Source organism: Microcebus murinus, chromosome 14 (genome assembly GCF_040939455.1).
Source record: "Microcebus murinus isolate Inina chromosome 14, M.murinus_Inina_mat1.0, whole genome shotgun sequence".
In the NCBI taxonomy this organism is placed as follows: Eukaryota; Metazoa; Chordata; class Mammalia; order Primates; family Cheirogaleidae; genus Microcebus; species Microcebus murinus.
Window position 1 is genome coordinate 61,796,218 of NC_134117.1, and position 15,491 is coordinate 61,811,708.

At 52.3% G+C, this 15,491-nt stretch overlaps 2 protein-coding genes across 2 annotated transcripts; both read right to left on the reverse strand.

Moving 5' to 3' along the window:
- Window positions 1–188: 188 nt before the first annotated feature.
- LOC142875391 (maestro heat-like repeat-containing protein family member 7) lies at window positions 189–6,465 on the reverse strand. Its single transcript, XM_076009659.1, has 8 exons — window positions 6,343–6,465; window positions 5,530–5,723; window positions 4,580–4,714; window positions 4,239–4,356; window positions 3,687–3,827; window positions 3,205–3,378; window positions 638–796; window positions 189–380 (listed from the first exon to the last, which is right to left on the reverse strand). The coding sequence occupies exons 1-8, from the start codon at window positions 6,463–6,465 to the stop codon at window positions 189–191; spliced, it is 1,236 nt and encodes a 411-aa protein (XP_075865774.1).
- A 2,335-nt stretch (window positions 6,466–8,800) lies between these two features.
- LOC142875665 (maestro heat-like repeat-containing protein family member 7) lies at window positions 8,801–13,260 on the reverse strand. The gene is made up of 4 exons (XM_076010387.1): window positions 13,176–13,260; window positions 10,158–10,262; window positions 9,369–9,504; window positions 8,801–8,960 (listed from the first exon to the last, which is right to left on the reverse strand). Exons 1-4 carry the CDS (start codon window positions 13,251–13,253, stop codon window positions 8,806–8,808), a joined length of 474 nt encoding a protein of 157 aa, XP_075866502.1. The 5' UTR covers window positions 13,254–13,260; the 3' UTR covers window positions 8,801–8,805.
- Between the last annotated feature and the right edge of the window lie 2,231 nt (window positions 13,261–15,491).

A 15,491-nucleotide genomic window follows, 5' to 3' on the forward strand; every position in this document is an offset into this window, starting at 1 on the left:
TTCCTGCCCTGCTCACCGGAAGACCTCTGTCCTCTGGCCATCCAATAACTCAACACGATGTCCCTAACCTCTGAGGAAGGGACCGGGATGCCATGAGGTTCACATGCAGAGAACCAGGGCCAGGGGAGGGTCCTCAGAGGCAACTGATGCTAAAGAATGAGAATCAGGGAACTGAAGGATCATACGTGTCACCTGCCCCCACTATCCACGGAGCCCGCTGTTCTGTCCCCGGGATGAACGTTGAGACTCTCACTCACCAGGTAGGCGCATGTGTCCTGTAACACCTGGAGGCGGTCACCGAGGGTGGTGTGCTGCAAGGTGTGGGTCAGAGACGCCCAGCCAATCAGCTTTGCCCATTCAGCAAGCGCCCCTCCACAGGCCTATGGGTGGAGAGAAGGGAACCCCCCAAGCCCACTCTTAGGACTGCCCAGGCCAGAGGCTGAGTGGGAGCTCACACATCACAAAGAGAGGGTGACAGTACTCAGGGCCAGCACAGAGGACGATGCCAGTGGTGGCTGCAGAGTGTATGGCCACAGCCAGGCCCATGAACAAAGAGCACAAGGGAAGGAGCTCTGCTCAGGCACAAAAGGGACATCAAGCGGGCCTAGGGTTGGCAGGACAGAGACAACCAGTGTACCTTGACCACCTCGCTGTTTTCCTCCTGCATGTTCAGCAGCAACGGGACCAGAAATGTATACAGTTCCCTTTTCATTGTGGCTCCCAGCTTGTACTTCACGTCCCGGCTCAGCATGTGGCCCAGGGCAGAGGTGGCTGCGATCCTCACCGGCTCCCTCTCCTGCCAGGGAGCACAGAACGGAGATGGGGAGGTGGTGGTTGCCCTGGCCCTGCCTGGCCACGCTTCCTTCCAACCCCACCGAGGTGAGCGTGGCCAGAGTGCGCTGGCCACGCCGCTTCCTCCCTGTGGAGACTACAGTGCTGTGTCTCCAGTATCTCTCTTCAGATCCCCAGAGCCGAGAAGTCAGTTCATGAAGACTCAGTGCCAGGGAAACCAACAGCCGAGCTTTAATGCTACCATGGACCGTATCAACAGCTCATAACTGCCATCCCTTCTAAGGATTTACCTCAAGCATGCCAAGATTTTTTAAATGCATATTTTTACCCTAGTTATGTTGCACATAAAACTGTTGAAGTCTATATTAGCCTATGTGCACTCACAATGACCACAGAGAGCAAAGCTTTCTACACTTTCAGGAGGATACTAGATATTAATCAAACAAATATTTCTTGTCCATCTATCCTGAGCTAGGCTCAGTGCCAAATGATAGAGGCATAGCAGGACAAGACAGATGCTTCCTGAACACAGAGGGAGACTTTTCAACCAGTGGGATGTGCATGTTATATTTAAGAGCTACACAGAGAGATGATTCCTTATTAGTACTTTAAGGACAAAAACAAAGAGAAATGTGTCCCACGCACAGTAGCTCAAATGGGCAATTGAGCGTTGTACAGTCGTGCCATCCCTAGGAGAAAGAGTGCAAATATGTTTTTACAACTCATAATGGGTCCGAAGTATTAGATGGAGTTCCTCCATTCCCCTCCAGAGAACTAGAGTATCCCTGAAAGATGAACAGTAGACACAATTGGAATTGAGGTAGAAATTATAGCCCAGGGTGTGGGCAAGAAAATCCTACTGCAGGAGGTGGCAGGGGTTCCGGGACTGCTCTAAGCTCAGGGGCTGTGGATATAGGGAGGGAGGGATGATCCTGGGCAGCCAACAGCTGGTGTTCTGGTGGTGTAGTCAGCCACCTCCTTCGCTTCCCCCCTCCTGATATCCCCTAATCAATGACCAAGGAGCAGGGCATGAAACACCCCAGCAGAGCAGGGAGTATGGTGTCTACACCACAGAGAGGGGACAGTTCCGTGGGTGTTTCATATCCCCCAAGGAGTGTAGGGAGCCCTGGAGTCGAAAGGCTGGCTATTGGCATATCTGACTGTCCCCTTATCCCTCGATGCTCCCCACGATTACTGAAATCGGGCGGGCGTGATGGGCGTTGCTTCCACAGAGGGTCCCCCAAGAATCTCTAGCATGAAATGGACCCACAAACAGTGAGGAAAACCAGCACTACAAAAGAAAGGGACCACATTCGAGAAATAGCGTGATGTTGACATCGTAAACTGCTAACAACTAAAGACAATTATGAGGCAAAATAAAGACATCTTCATACAAAGGCTGAAAATGTTTCCTCTTTGAGACCCTCAATCAAGGAACCCGAAAGGGAGGGGAAAGCAGACTCCAGGAGGGAGGAAAGAGCTGTAAGAAGGAAAGATGAGCAAGGAGATTTGTAAACATGTGGGTAATTCTAAATAAGTACTGACTGTATAAATTAATAACAACCATGAACATGATGATGATATAAAGACCACAATTGCAGATCTAACAAGAAGGTGGAACTAAAGTGCTAGACAACATTCATACCTAACATGGGAAAGTGCGATCAGAATTAAAGCATTCCCATCTTGATGTTGTTTGGATGGAGGGAAAAGACACTACCTTTAGGCCTGTTTAGTTCAAGAAAAGTAAGCATGATGAATTTTAACGGTCACAGAAATATGGATGAGGGAGACAGTGACCTAGCCATTCAGGAGTTCCAGGGTCATAGCGGAGATGAGACCTATATCAAAATTCTTGCAACACTAGCTTCCAAGCCAAAAAGGTTACAAATGCCAGAATAGGACTACTATCAGCTAGTGTCTCAGGGACATGGAGTTCCCTCCTGCCCTCAGATGCCATGATCTGTAAGGAGGACGAGAGATGGGGAGGTTGGTATTGGTCCATTAGTGCAAATTTCTGACTCACAAGGACCTTGGCATTCTAAAGTCCTGTGTGATTTGGCAGAAGGGTAGAGCCATCAGTTCTCTCCCCTCTTCACTCTGTAAGTGGAGTCTGGGTCCTCAGAGAAAAACCCAACTTCACTTTCCATTGTGGGTCCAGTGGCTCCGCCAGGGAATTTCTAGGGCAGAGTAACTGGACGTGTGTGGGGCATCTGGATGTGGTGGGAACATGCTTGGGACATGTCCTGTGCACGGCTCCACGTGGCCAGGTCTCCTTTTGTCTGCCCTTCCATCATCTCAGCCTTGGGCCACAGGCCCTTGGCCTAGCCCAACCTGTAGTTAAACCCCAAGGTTCACCCTCAGCCCCAGCTCATCTTGTTCCCAAGGGCTCCTAGCGCTGCAGGCACATACATCACTGATGAGGGGACGCAGGTGCTGGCAGATGCTGCAGAACATTCCCTGGATGTCCTTGTCCCGCGTGTGCTGCATGATGTTCTGCAGGCCCTCCAGCGCCTGCACGGCCACCCGCGCCTCAGCACTCAGGAAGCCGCGTAAGTATGGAACCAGCCTCCCGAGAGCCTCTGACTATTTGGAAGAAGGCAGAGACCACTCACCACCTGGGGGTCAGGCAGCACTCTGGGGACAGGGTTTAGAGCACTCAGATGGCGCCTAAGAGAAACAGACGTGGGAGACCTGGGACTGGACATGCCGAGGAAATGAAAGCTCAGGCAGCCTGAGGACGCGCCTAGGGAGGCCCACGCACTGGATGTTGCGATGCTCTCGGATGAGGCTGGGGGATGTACTAGCCCTGGGACAAGTGCGGGACCCAAGGGGGTAAACCAAATGCTTCAGGGACTCCCAGGGGGTCCCCCTGGGCCCTCCCTGACTCTTACAAGTTCCGGGTACAAGGCCAGGTTGGTGATGCCCCGCAGGCTGATTTCCACCATGCTGATGTGGGGGTCCTTGAACCACTCGGTGACAGTACCCAGAGACTGGGGCATCAGGGTGTGCCCCACTGATGGGTGCCACAGGAGCTGTGGGGCAGGACACCACGGTTATGGATAGAGGAGTGGTCATGTGGACCCTGTGCTCCCCCAGCCCTCCCTAAGCCCCTGCTCAGGCAAGGACTGTGTGCAGAGAGAGCAGTGGCATATCTGGTCACATAGGGGGGAGACTACAGGGAAGGGCTTGGTTGGTCATGCTGGTAAGACTTCAATTGAGAGCCCAATCCTTCTCGGAGGACTAGAACTGCTAACCCTTCCCAGGTACCCTGGCCTCCTTGAACCAGTTCCCTGACATGCCAGGGAAAGGAGCCCCATTTCAGAGGGCTTGATTTTCCTTTTTTCTCCTTCCTGGGACAAGTAAGTTAACATCCCATTAAAGAGTCAGTCCCTCAGCTACAGGAATGGGACAGCTGCCCCCGTTGGGCTCTCCCCTGCTCTCACCTGCGCATAGACAGCCCTGGCCAGGATTTTCCGACCCTCATCGACGCTGTGGAGGGACTTCTGCACAAGGGCCATCAGTTCATGAAGGAGGGAGGGGTCACACGTCTTTACCATTGCTCTGGGATGGGACACAGGAAGCAAGCAGTTGCTGGGGCTGGTGCGGAAGTTGGCCAGGGCCAGTGTGCACACAACAGGGAAGACATGCGGGCTGAGGACTCAGGAGGGCAGAGGGCTAGGGGTGGGGAGGGAGGGTGGAAGGCTACTCTATTTGAGTGCTGGGACCTGGGAGACTAGGGTCAGGGGTCAGAGTAGTGCCAGGGACACTGGGGAAGTGGTTCCACCTTGTCAGGTCCATGACCCAAGTGTGGAAAGACGTGGAGCTGGAAAGAAGGTCCCAGCAGTGGAGGTCATCTGCATGGGACACCACTCGCTCGTCCGCAGCTGCCAATACCAACTTGACCACCTCCAGGGCACAACTGAAGGACACCGCCATCAGGTTTGTGAAAAGAGAAGAAACAGAAAGATAGACAAGGTGTTAGGTCCGGGGTCGCATTCCTGTGCTGGCAAGTTGGAGACAGTTCTCAGACCTGGTAGCTGGGTTCTGCTCTGCAGCTGACAAGAGGTCATGACTTCATAGCCCCGTCTCCAATTGCCCGTCCACTCACCCCTCTACCCCGACTCTCCTCCAACCTCAGAGTCCTCTGAAAGACACTTCCCTCGGGCTTCCCGAATTTTGCTCTTAAACTTCACCTCCACACCCACATAATCACAGTGTCCCTCCTCCATTGGTTTCATTTGTTCTCATTTTCATTTCAGATTTCATTGGAATAAAATGTACTGAGGTTAATAAAAAGTATGTCAGCCACCTATTTAGGAGTCCAACCCCCATGGCACAGGTGAGAAAACTGAATTCCAGGAGGCACTTGCACAGGATGGGGCAGCTGGTGAGGAAGTCAAGGCAGAGGCCAACAGGCTGATTCAAATGGCCAACCCTGAGTGAAGACGGTGACACAGTCTTGGCCCTGCCATCTACCATCCAACTGAACCTCTTCGCGTGTAGAATTATGAACATGGGGAGGAGCGGGGGTGTACGTCAGTAGAAGAGTGCACAGGACAAAAGGAGTAATGAGCAATCTGAGAATCGGAGAGACTATGCCAGTGCACAGTGCTGCGACCCCACACCGTGTCATACACTTCTCTTCCTGCGTCCCTAAGAGATCAGCATCTAGTTGTCCAGGGCTCTCAGGATTTGACTTGTTGCATTTCTCCACCGCCTGGAGGTGAGGCTCACCTAGCGGGGTCAAAGGACTCGCTCTCGCTGTCCAGGGTCCCCTCTTCTCTGGACACTGCCATCTTCTGGCGAGCATTTTGCTCAGTCACCCAGTAGAGATGATAGAGCACTGCCAGCAACAGCCGTGGGAAGTGTTGCTGGACAGCCTCCAGGCACAGGGATCTTGACAGCATCTCACACAAGACACATGTCACCTGGGGAAGGGGGAGTCAGAATGGACCAGGCCTGGGCAGTGAAAATCTGGGCCAGAAGCCCACTCTGTCCCTCCCTGTCACTGCCCAGCGGGCACAGCTCACTCTGAGCCAGGCTTGGAAGACACATCCAAAGACTGAACACCCACACCTCACCCCTAGGGAAATGAGGGGGCCACCCACATGCAATCTGCCTCCTCTCCTGCTCACTTGACATTCAAAATGGAAAGCAAATTGACTCTAAATGCTCAGCACAACATCATTTCTGGCATATGTGTCCACACTAACTCCAGGTAACCAAACTTCCTCCTCTCCTATGCCCCTTGCCATACCCCCAGGCTTCCCGTAAAATGCCAACCACAGAATCAGGAGAGAGCACAAGCTGGTGGCAGTTTCCTCATTTGTGCAATGAGTTGGTTCCTCACTCTTTCTCCACCATGCATTCTTAGATCCAAAAGCACCAAAAGGAGGTTAAAGTGTTCCTGTGAGGAGCCAGTGTGAACCCTCTCCTTTGGCCCCTCCCCAGTACCTGCTTGGCCCCTGAGGTCAAGCCCTGTGATCCCTAACTCTGCCCCAGACTCCCAGAACAGGAAGTCCTAGGTCCCCTCCTCCCTCTACTGACCGCCACAGGCTGGGCATCGAGCTCCTCTGCGTCCTCTCTGGAGCGTTTCTTTTCCAGGATGTCTGTGAACAGTTGCACGACACTGAGTATGGTGTCCCGCTGGGCGCCAAATGCCTTCCACATCGCCAGGGTGGAGCTGCAAGACCCAGGGACAGCAATGTCATGGGCTCTGGTGATCACAGTCCTAGGACTATCGTCTCAGGCCCATGAAGAGCCAGTCCTCAGGGGCTAGAGGAAGGGAGACCAAAGAGAAATTGGCCAGAGGACACGAAGAGGAGGCTCGCTTGGAATCAAAGAGAAGCGAGGGAAGAAAACAACATCCTTACGGAGTGACTTTTCATCTGGGCTTGGGGCCAGGCACAGGGGGCTTCCTGGGCTGCAGAATGTGCCCCTGGGCCAGGGCAGCGGTACCTGTCCCAGGGCCAGGGCTTGCTGAGCAACACGGAGACCACAGCACGGGTGTTGCTGCCTGTCAGAGAGCACATGGCCTGCAGGGTCTCCTCCTCTGTCCTGGCCTCCAGATTCTTGTTGAGCTGTCCAAGGATGCCCTCCACAATTGCCTCAACCTACAGGACAGAGCCAGAAGTCCCCATAACTCTTTCCATGCTTCCTTCCCATCTTCCTCCTCTACCAACTCCCAACCCAAGGGGCCTATTTGCAATCCTGCCAGTGATACCCTTCCCAAGGCAGAGTTCTAGGGTGCCAGAGGCCAGACCAGCAGGGGCCACAGAATAAACTGCAGAAGATGGTGCAGCAAAGGCCCAAGGCCACTGCAGCAAATGCCTGCCACAGCCCCGAAGATTGTGGGTGACTCCCCAGGTTACTCAGGAGGTGCGGGTCCACCAGAACGGAAGGCAAAGGCCCTGCAGACACTTGAGGAGTTCCCCTAACAGCTGGGATCAACTTTCCATCCTCAACAATGCAGGGACAAGTGGCATGGAAGGTGGGGACCCCAGGCTCTGTCCTGGCCCTCAAGTCCCTGACATAGAGCGATGGGAAGCCCACTCCAGTGCAGTGCCTCTCGACACCCTCAGCGCCAGGCCCCAGCCAGGCTAGCCACATATTTGAGTGAGGGCAACGGGTGCAGGGGCTCAGAGAGTAGGATGGTCTGAGGGAGCCCAGGCCCTACCTTTAAAGGGACAGTGGCCACTCAGACAGATACCCTAGGTAGCCAAATTTAAAAAAAAAATGTTTTTGTTGTTGAAGTGGAAGATGTAACATTTTTATGTCAAAATTTTCCTGTTAAACTAAAAAAAGAAAAAAACACAATACATACAAAGGTCAGAGTCACCCCATGAGCTTGTTGATTTGCAATCCACAGTCTTATCCCTGATACCCCAGGGAATCAGGTGAATGCCCCCAGCAATGCCTCCCCATGAAATGGAGGATCCAGTAGATTCTCCAGCTAATACAGCCCACCTTACACATGCTGGTGTTAAGTGAGGAACCAGATCCCAACACAGGAGGCAGATTTGAGCTCAGGAATACAAACATCACAGCTCAGTGTGACCACAGAGAAAATCAAGTGCAAGCCTACATTTTATAGGTGAGTGAAGTAAGACCAACAGAGGAGAAGGGACTTCCCTTCATCTGGTTAGTACTAGAGCCAGGAGAGAGCCCGGGGCTCCTGACTTATAGGGCAGAGCTCTTGCTATAATGCCACACTACCTTTATCATGTCTCTGCCCCGCTCTTCTATGACAGCATTCATCAGCTGGGCAGCAGCCAGAGACAACTTGGCCTTGTCGTCGGTCAGGCCCTCAATGGCCTCCAGCACCAGGTCGCAGAGCTGGATCTCGGTGAAGTACTCTGCAAACACCTGCAACACGGGCCATCAGTCTGGGCTTGCCTGGACACCCTGCCTCAGATGGCCCAGACCACCCCTCCAGGCAAGGGGACGAGGGGGAACCCCTCTCAGGAGCAAGATGCCCTTCTGTCCTAGGCCTGTGCTGTCTGCCGAGCTTCCAGATGGCCTGCCTCAGATGGCCCAGACCACCCCTCCTGGCAAGGGGACGAGGGGGAACCCCTCTCAGGAGCAAGATGCCCTTCTGTCCTAGGCCTGTGCTGTCTGCCGAGCTTCCAGAGGACACTGTCCCAAAGCCGGAGTCTTTCGGGGTGGGAGGCTAAAACATTGACCTCAGGTGCAATGCAGGGCTCAGAGGTCAGAGGCTGCAGAGGCTGAGCAGTGGGAGAGAGGGGCTGGCGCTAGGGTTCTTAATGTCACCACTCTGAGGCAGGAGTTGGGATACACATTGCACAGGAAGCATCAAGAGAATGAAACCAATAATTCTGGGGACAGGCCATGACAAACGACCAGGACCCAGGATGCTCAAGGGAGAGTGTTCTGAACCCCAGGACTGGACCTTCTACCACAAAGGGACAGTCCCCCAAAGGAAACCTTCACAGCCAGTCAGAGAGGGAATGCAGGTGGGATACAAGAGTCCCACCCGAGGGGGCTGGAACATCACGTAAATGAGAGGCCCAGGCTCTCCCCAGTTTGTGTCTGGCCCCACGCCCTCACCTTGCCAATCTGAATGGTGTTGTCATAGAAGCTGTGGGGACTGTAGGCTTCATTCGTGCCCTCTCCCTCCAACGGCCCTTGTGTTTCCCTCGTCATCTCTGAAACAAAGACCGCAGGCACACCCCTCAGGCACTCAGAAGGCTTCCCAGGCTGCCTGGCCTGGCCCAAGGCACCTACGGAGCTAAGCCGGCTTAGGGATTGGTGGGGTGTGCAGGGGAGGAGGGGACATCACCATAAGGAATGCCGATGGCCCCTGTGTAGGGAGTCCCCACTTTGCTTCCTCAGAGCAGAGACAGAACTGGGTATGAGCATGGAGCTCAGCCAGATGGAGGAACTGATCCAAAAGAACTCTTTCCTGAGCAGGTATTTTGTCCCAAGAGGGTCACTGCAGGTGTTTCGAGGCAGGTCACGCCAGGGAAATGATGTGCTCAGGTAAATTCTAGGCCCTCACTCTTCTGGACGAGCATGTGCGGAGGTTGGAGGGGACGAGACAGGGCTGTGCGTACGCTTTTGCAGCAGGAGGATACGGTAGAGGTTGTAGACGGCCTCGGCGGCCAAGGAGCGGACGCCGTCCACTGGGTCCTGGCAGTGCATGGCCAGCATCCGCACCAGGTGCCCCAGCCGGGGGAACGGAGTTTCCACCTCGGGGCAAGAGCGGGAAGTCACAAGTTATCCCAGCCACTGCTCCAGACCAGGCTGTCATAGGGGAAAAGCTAGGAAGAGGGGACGCATGTGCCAGAGACCTGAGCTGTGAGACTAGGTGAGGGAAAAGGGAAGGAATGCGTTGAGGGCCGGCTGGAAAGCGCGTTCGCCCACACAGCTGTGCCCCTTCTCTGCCACTCCACACCCCCATCCTTTTTGAGCCCAGCTCAGACCTGCCCTCTATCAAGTTCTCCATGATTCCCTCACTTGCATCATGTGTTTCCATATATTCCTCCCACCTCCCTGGGCTTGCACGTGCATCAGGGCATTGAGGGAACTGTCCTGGTCATCTCCATTTCCGCTCTAGCACCTGGCACGGTGCCTGGCCACGGCGAGTCTCCAGTGACTGCTTGGTGATCAGAATGGAGACTGAAGCATGTGGAGTCACATGGACTTGGCAGATGGACAAAGATGACACGGAAGATGTGGGGGTGGGGGAGAGGAAAGACGAAGAAAGGAGAGAACAGACGGGATACACAGGAGGAAGTGGAGGCAGAGGTTGAGGCCTAGTGACCGAGGCCAGGGCACAGATGTGATGAAGCTGGGGACAAGGATAGGGGTGAGGGCAGGCTCTGGGGCAGGTGGCCACTCACTTGGAAGTTATTCATTTTGACAGTAAAGCCAAGAAGACAGGTAGCACACCACATGGCCCGTTCCCGCTCGTGGTCGTTCCTGGAATTCAGCCACATCTCTAGAAGCTGGAGGGAGACGAGGACAGGAGAAGCCCAGTCAGCTGCATCCCAGCGGTAGGAAGGGAACCTTGAGCCTGGCTTCTGCACAGTATCAGGGCTGGACTTGTGAGAGTAGGATTTCTATGGCCTAGAGGCACATTGTACGTGGGTCTGCCACCAGCCCCAATTGCCCCTTCTCTAGGTGCTAGAAATCTCTCCACTAGTGCCGCTTTCTTCCAGGTGAAAGCAGAGACTCTCAGATGATATTGACCTGGGCTCACTGCAATGGGTCAACATGCCCCACAGTTGCCCTACCTACTTCTTCCCACTCGTCAGTACAAAAAGAACTTGGCAATAACAAGAAAGTGTCAACTGTATTCACAAATTCAATGGTGAATTATGTGTGAGTTTGTTGGAGAAATATAGTTCTGGGTGGTTCCTATTTGAAAGGCAATGCGTAAGCGTCTCACCACCGGAAAATGACAGGCCCCAAATACCACTGATCCAAATACACATCACTCCCTGTCCGCTGGAAGCCACTAATCTGACAGTGATGCAGGTAAACAATAGGCAACTCAGAACTGAAAAGGAAGAATAGCAGCAGATGAAAAGCTCCACAACCGACTCCACACAATATTGATGCTACACTGATTAAAAACAAGCAAACACAAAATACCCTTCCGGAAGAGAGGAGGCCCTCCAGTGGGAGCTCTGCATATGTTCTTGTGGCCAGACTCTGATGACATCCCCGAGCCAACACTGTGTTTCTACTAACCAGCTGATACAAAAAGGAACTCAAGTTCCTTCAGAAAACAGTTCATTCCTGGCCAGGGAAGGAAAGTCCACAAAATATTATACTGGAAAGAAAAGAAGCTCCTGCAGATTCCTAGAGCCATGTTAAAAGGACTCAGGAGCCAACTTGAAGAGGCTCCCGCTGACAAAAGATGGGACAATTAAAGCGTTAATAGGAAAAATAGTTCTCATTGATCCAGACACATCAAATACTTAAAAATTCATTTTAGATTCCAATGATACAACAGGACTTACCTGTGAAGTAATCTTGCTAAAAAGTAATTCTGAATCCCATCAAGCCTCTAGATCTAATAATCTACAGGAAGTCATGGGACAGAGGAATTTGTTGCAGGACCCTAAAAGGATGTAACCAGTGCAACCCACATGTGGAAAATTTACAGACAAAATGACTTGGTTCTTTTAACAAATACATTTCCAGGAAAATGTGATGAAAGGGGAATCTACAGATGAAGAGACTTAAGTGACCGTCAATGGGAATGTTTGTACCCTTTTAGGATCTGATTCAAGTGAACAGACCTTTTAAAAAACATATTTCTAAGACCAGCAGGCCAAACTAAACGTTGTTTGAATAATGATGACATTGAGACATTGAAACAATGTTACATTTTAAATATAATAATGACAGCATATTTATATATTTTAACAGATCCCTATCTTTGATAAACATACTAAAATGTTTATGGGCAATGGAACAATCTCTACTGGGATGAAATGAGGAAATAAAAAAGGAAAAATACGGATGGATCAAATGACATGGTATTTGCTTCCAAGTAACTCAGGGGAAAGAAGTTGGGGACTGTGAGGGGTCTAATTAAAATGACACAGGCCGTGGCTGACCGTTGAAGCTGACGGTGGCACACGGGGCTCGGAACCCTTTCTCTCCAGTTTGGTAGATGCTTGAGACTTATAAGAAACTTAAACACTAAGGATGCAAAATTGTGAACCATAAACATAGGGACTCTAAACTGTTAAAGGAAGAGATATGATACCAGAAGGAAATTGGGAACATCAGGAATAAAGGAAGACACAGAAATGGTAAATATCTGGGTAAAATAGTAACTCCTCTTTCATGGAACTGTGTGAAATATGTTGACTGGCTCAAAGAAAAGATTATAATGTTGTCAGATGGCATTTTAATGTGTGCAGATGTAACACGTGTGCCCATTCCAACATGAGTGGGGGAAGAGTCCAGGTGTCTATATGCTCAGCGAGTCTCCACATTCTACTTGAAAAAGCAAAGCACTGATTGTAGGCGGGCTGTGAAAAGCTATGTGTGTGTATTATAATCCCTAGAGGGGCCTCTGTAAAGCTATACAAAGAGACACAGTTGAAAACACAATAGGTAAATTAAAATATAATATGAAAAATGGGAAAATAAGCCAAAGAAGGTAAGAAAGAGGAAACAGATGAAGAAAAGAGGGAACTAACAGAACACAAATAATCAAATGGTAGACCTAAAAGCATATCAATAATTTTCTAAAACATAAATGTTTAACCCACCAATTAAGAGACACCACATCTAGAGAGCCCTGATCACCTTCCCACAAAGCTCTGCACCCAGCCTTCATCCTCAGTTCTGCCTCTCTCCTGTCCCCGATCGTTCTGTTCCCAGCTATACTGGGGTGACAAAATTCACATCCACCCCAAGCCTCAGAATGTGATCCTGTTTGGAAATAGCGTCTTTGTGGATGTCACCAAGATAAGGTGAGTTCATATTGAATTATGGTGGGCCCTACTAATTCCAATGATTGTCATCCTTATAAAGAAAAGACACACACACACACACCACAGGACACACACATGCACACACACACACACACACACACGGGAGAATACACCATGTGAAAATGGAGGCAGAGATTGGAGCGACATGTGTACAACGCAAGGGATGCCGGGGGTTGGCAGGAACCACCAGAAGGCAGGGGAGAGGCACAGAATGGAAGAACAGACTCTCCCTCAGGATCTGCAGTGGGAACTAACCCTGCCAGCACCTTGAATTTGGAAGGTGAAGATGCCTTCACATCTGAGAGAGAATAAATTCCTGCTGTACAAGCCAGCCAGTTGTGCCATTTTACGGGAGTCCTAGGAAACAAACACACCAACTTTCAAGGGTTCCTCCTCACTCACCTCCAAGCAGGACTGGATCTCAGTGGGCTTCTCCGTGACCAATGCCTCCAGGAGACTCCGGAGAGACTGCATGGTCATGCTGAACAGGCCCTGATGGATGAAGAGGGACTCACAGGACTACTGAGGTAGCAGCCTGCCCCTCCTTCTACACTCGGCTCAGTACCCCCACCCCCAGAAAGGCCCCTTGCTCATGTTTTCCCTGCATTTCCAGGTGCTGCTAGCCTACCGCGGACTTGAATAAATCCTCTGCTTTTTTGACCAGAGTAGAACAGTCTGCCCGGTGTGTGGTTTGTCCTAGTGGAATGGGATTTCCCTGACACGCAGCTCCCTAACCCCGCCATTCTCCCCTCCCTAACTGTGCACATTCTGGGGCTCTGCTCCCAGGGGTGCTGTGGTCTGGAGCCATGACTGGTGGCCAGCTGTCCCCACGGAGGGAAGGGGGCTGGCCTTGCCGTCTGTGCACAGCCGATTCACAAACAGCAGCAGTGCCCTTCCCCTTTCCCCGCACACAGACCGCATGGCCTGCCCAGCAACAGTACCTCTTTGCCTTTAAGGTAAAACCCTAGAAAGAAAGTAGGTGAGCTGCCTGCGAGGGCTCCTGCAAGATACCAAGGCCTCCACACTGACAAGAAGGGAACGCAGCTCCCTGGTGAATGACGTGCTCCAAAGAAATCCACTCCAAGGTGAGGCCATTCCTCCTGGGCAGCGGGATTCCCAGCCCTGTCCCAATGCCCCATTCCCAAGTGGAACCGCACTGAGGAATGCCTCGGGGGGCACAGCCAGAGGAAATCCCACTGAGCTCTCTCTAGATGTGGCCGTCTTCCCTTCAGAACACAAATTACTGTGAACTGACAAAGAACGGTCACCAGACATCTGATACAAAGAAGGCCCAAGTCACATAGGCCAAGTGACCACTCGACACGATCTAGTTCAGTAAACAGTAGAAAACATAGTTCCAAAAAATTCTTATGAGTATCTTCAGAGAAGTTCAAGAGACTGTGGCATCCATAAAATAAGAACAAGCAGCCAAGAGAAAGGAACAGACCACAGGCCAGAGCTCCCAGGCATGGAGCGCGAGCCTGCAGATGCAAACGCCCAGCCCGCTTCCCTCCCTCTAGGGAACACCCGGGCCCTGTGGGACATGGAGTCAGATCTCCTCCTGCTGGCATTCCCGGAAGGCCCGTATCCGTGGGCTGAGAGTAAATCCACACTGAACCTTCCAGACTGGTTTCCACTGGGTGACAGTTATAAAGGGCGGGACTGAGTGTGCGCCTTTGGGACAGAATATTCAAGGGGTAGCAGTGGCCATGAGTGAGTGCCCCCAAGGAAGGAGCCAATCCCCTGGCTCACCCAGACTGCCTGACCTGGCCAGCTCCTCCTCCTAGGACAAGATCTGTTTCTGTTAAAGGTGGGGGAAGACCCTTCCGTAAAACTGCCAAACCTATCCTTTGCACCCTCTCAAAAACAAATGATAAACACAAGGGGTCGACCATCAGACAGCTCCTTACCACGTTAGCCCGGCCCTCGCTGGGATCAGACACCTCCTCGGCCAGGCCCTCGGAGGCGGGCAGGCAGAGCACACTCTCCCAGCACGTGACGAGGAGCTCTTCTCTGCTGTCTGCGTCCAAGACCGGCCTGAGATTCCTAAGGCCCAGGGGAGAGCAGAGTGTGACCGGCGAGCAGTGGCCAGAAATGACAGTTGAGGAAAGGAAGACAGACGGTGCAGAGGGAGATGGTGGTGGGGGCAGAATGGTAGGCAGAGCAAGAACCAGGGACGTTCAGGAAAGAAAGGGCACTGAAAGAGGAAAAGGGAGCAAACCACAGCCACTGGCACAAGGACCAGGGAAAGGAAAGACAGGAACCAGGGGAGTGAGAGCAGGAACCGCCATTAGAGGCAATGGCATCTGGGCTGGGCGTGACATATTGCTTTCTGGATCCCCAGATGTCCATAGGGAATGCAGGGGGCAGGGATGGACGTGGAGGGTCAAGCTGGGGACAGCCCAGGAAGCAGAATGAAGCCTGGGACAGAGGGGACAGCAAGGCCCCGCAGACAGGGGAGAAGCAAGTGCGCGTGAAATCCCACCCACAAAATCGACACAAAAGAAAGGGCACACACTGTCCAGGACACGTCCCCTACTGACTGGGGACTCTCATACAAGAAGCTGAAGCAGGAAATGAGAGGTGAGGAGGGACCAGGGACAAGAGTGGAAATCAAGCCAGAGCAAGGAAGACAGAGAAGCGGCACGCTGCTACCTGACGTCGGCGATGATGGCCATGGCCTTCTGCCGGATGGGGCTGGAGATGCGGCCCAGTGGC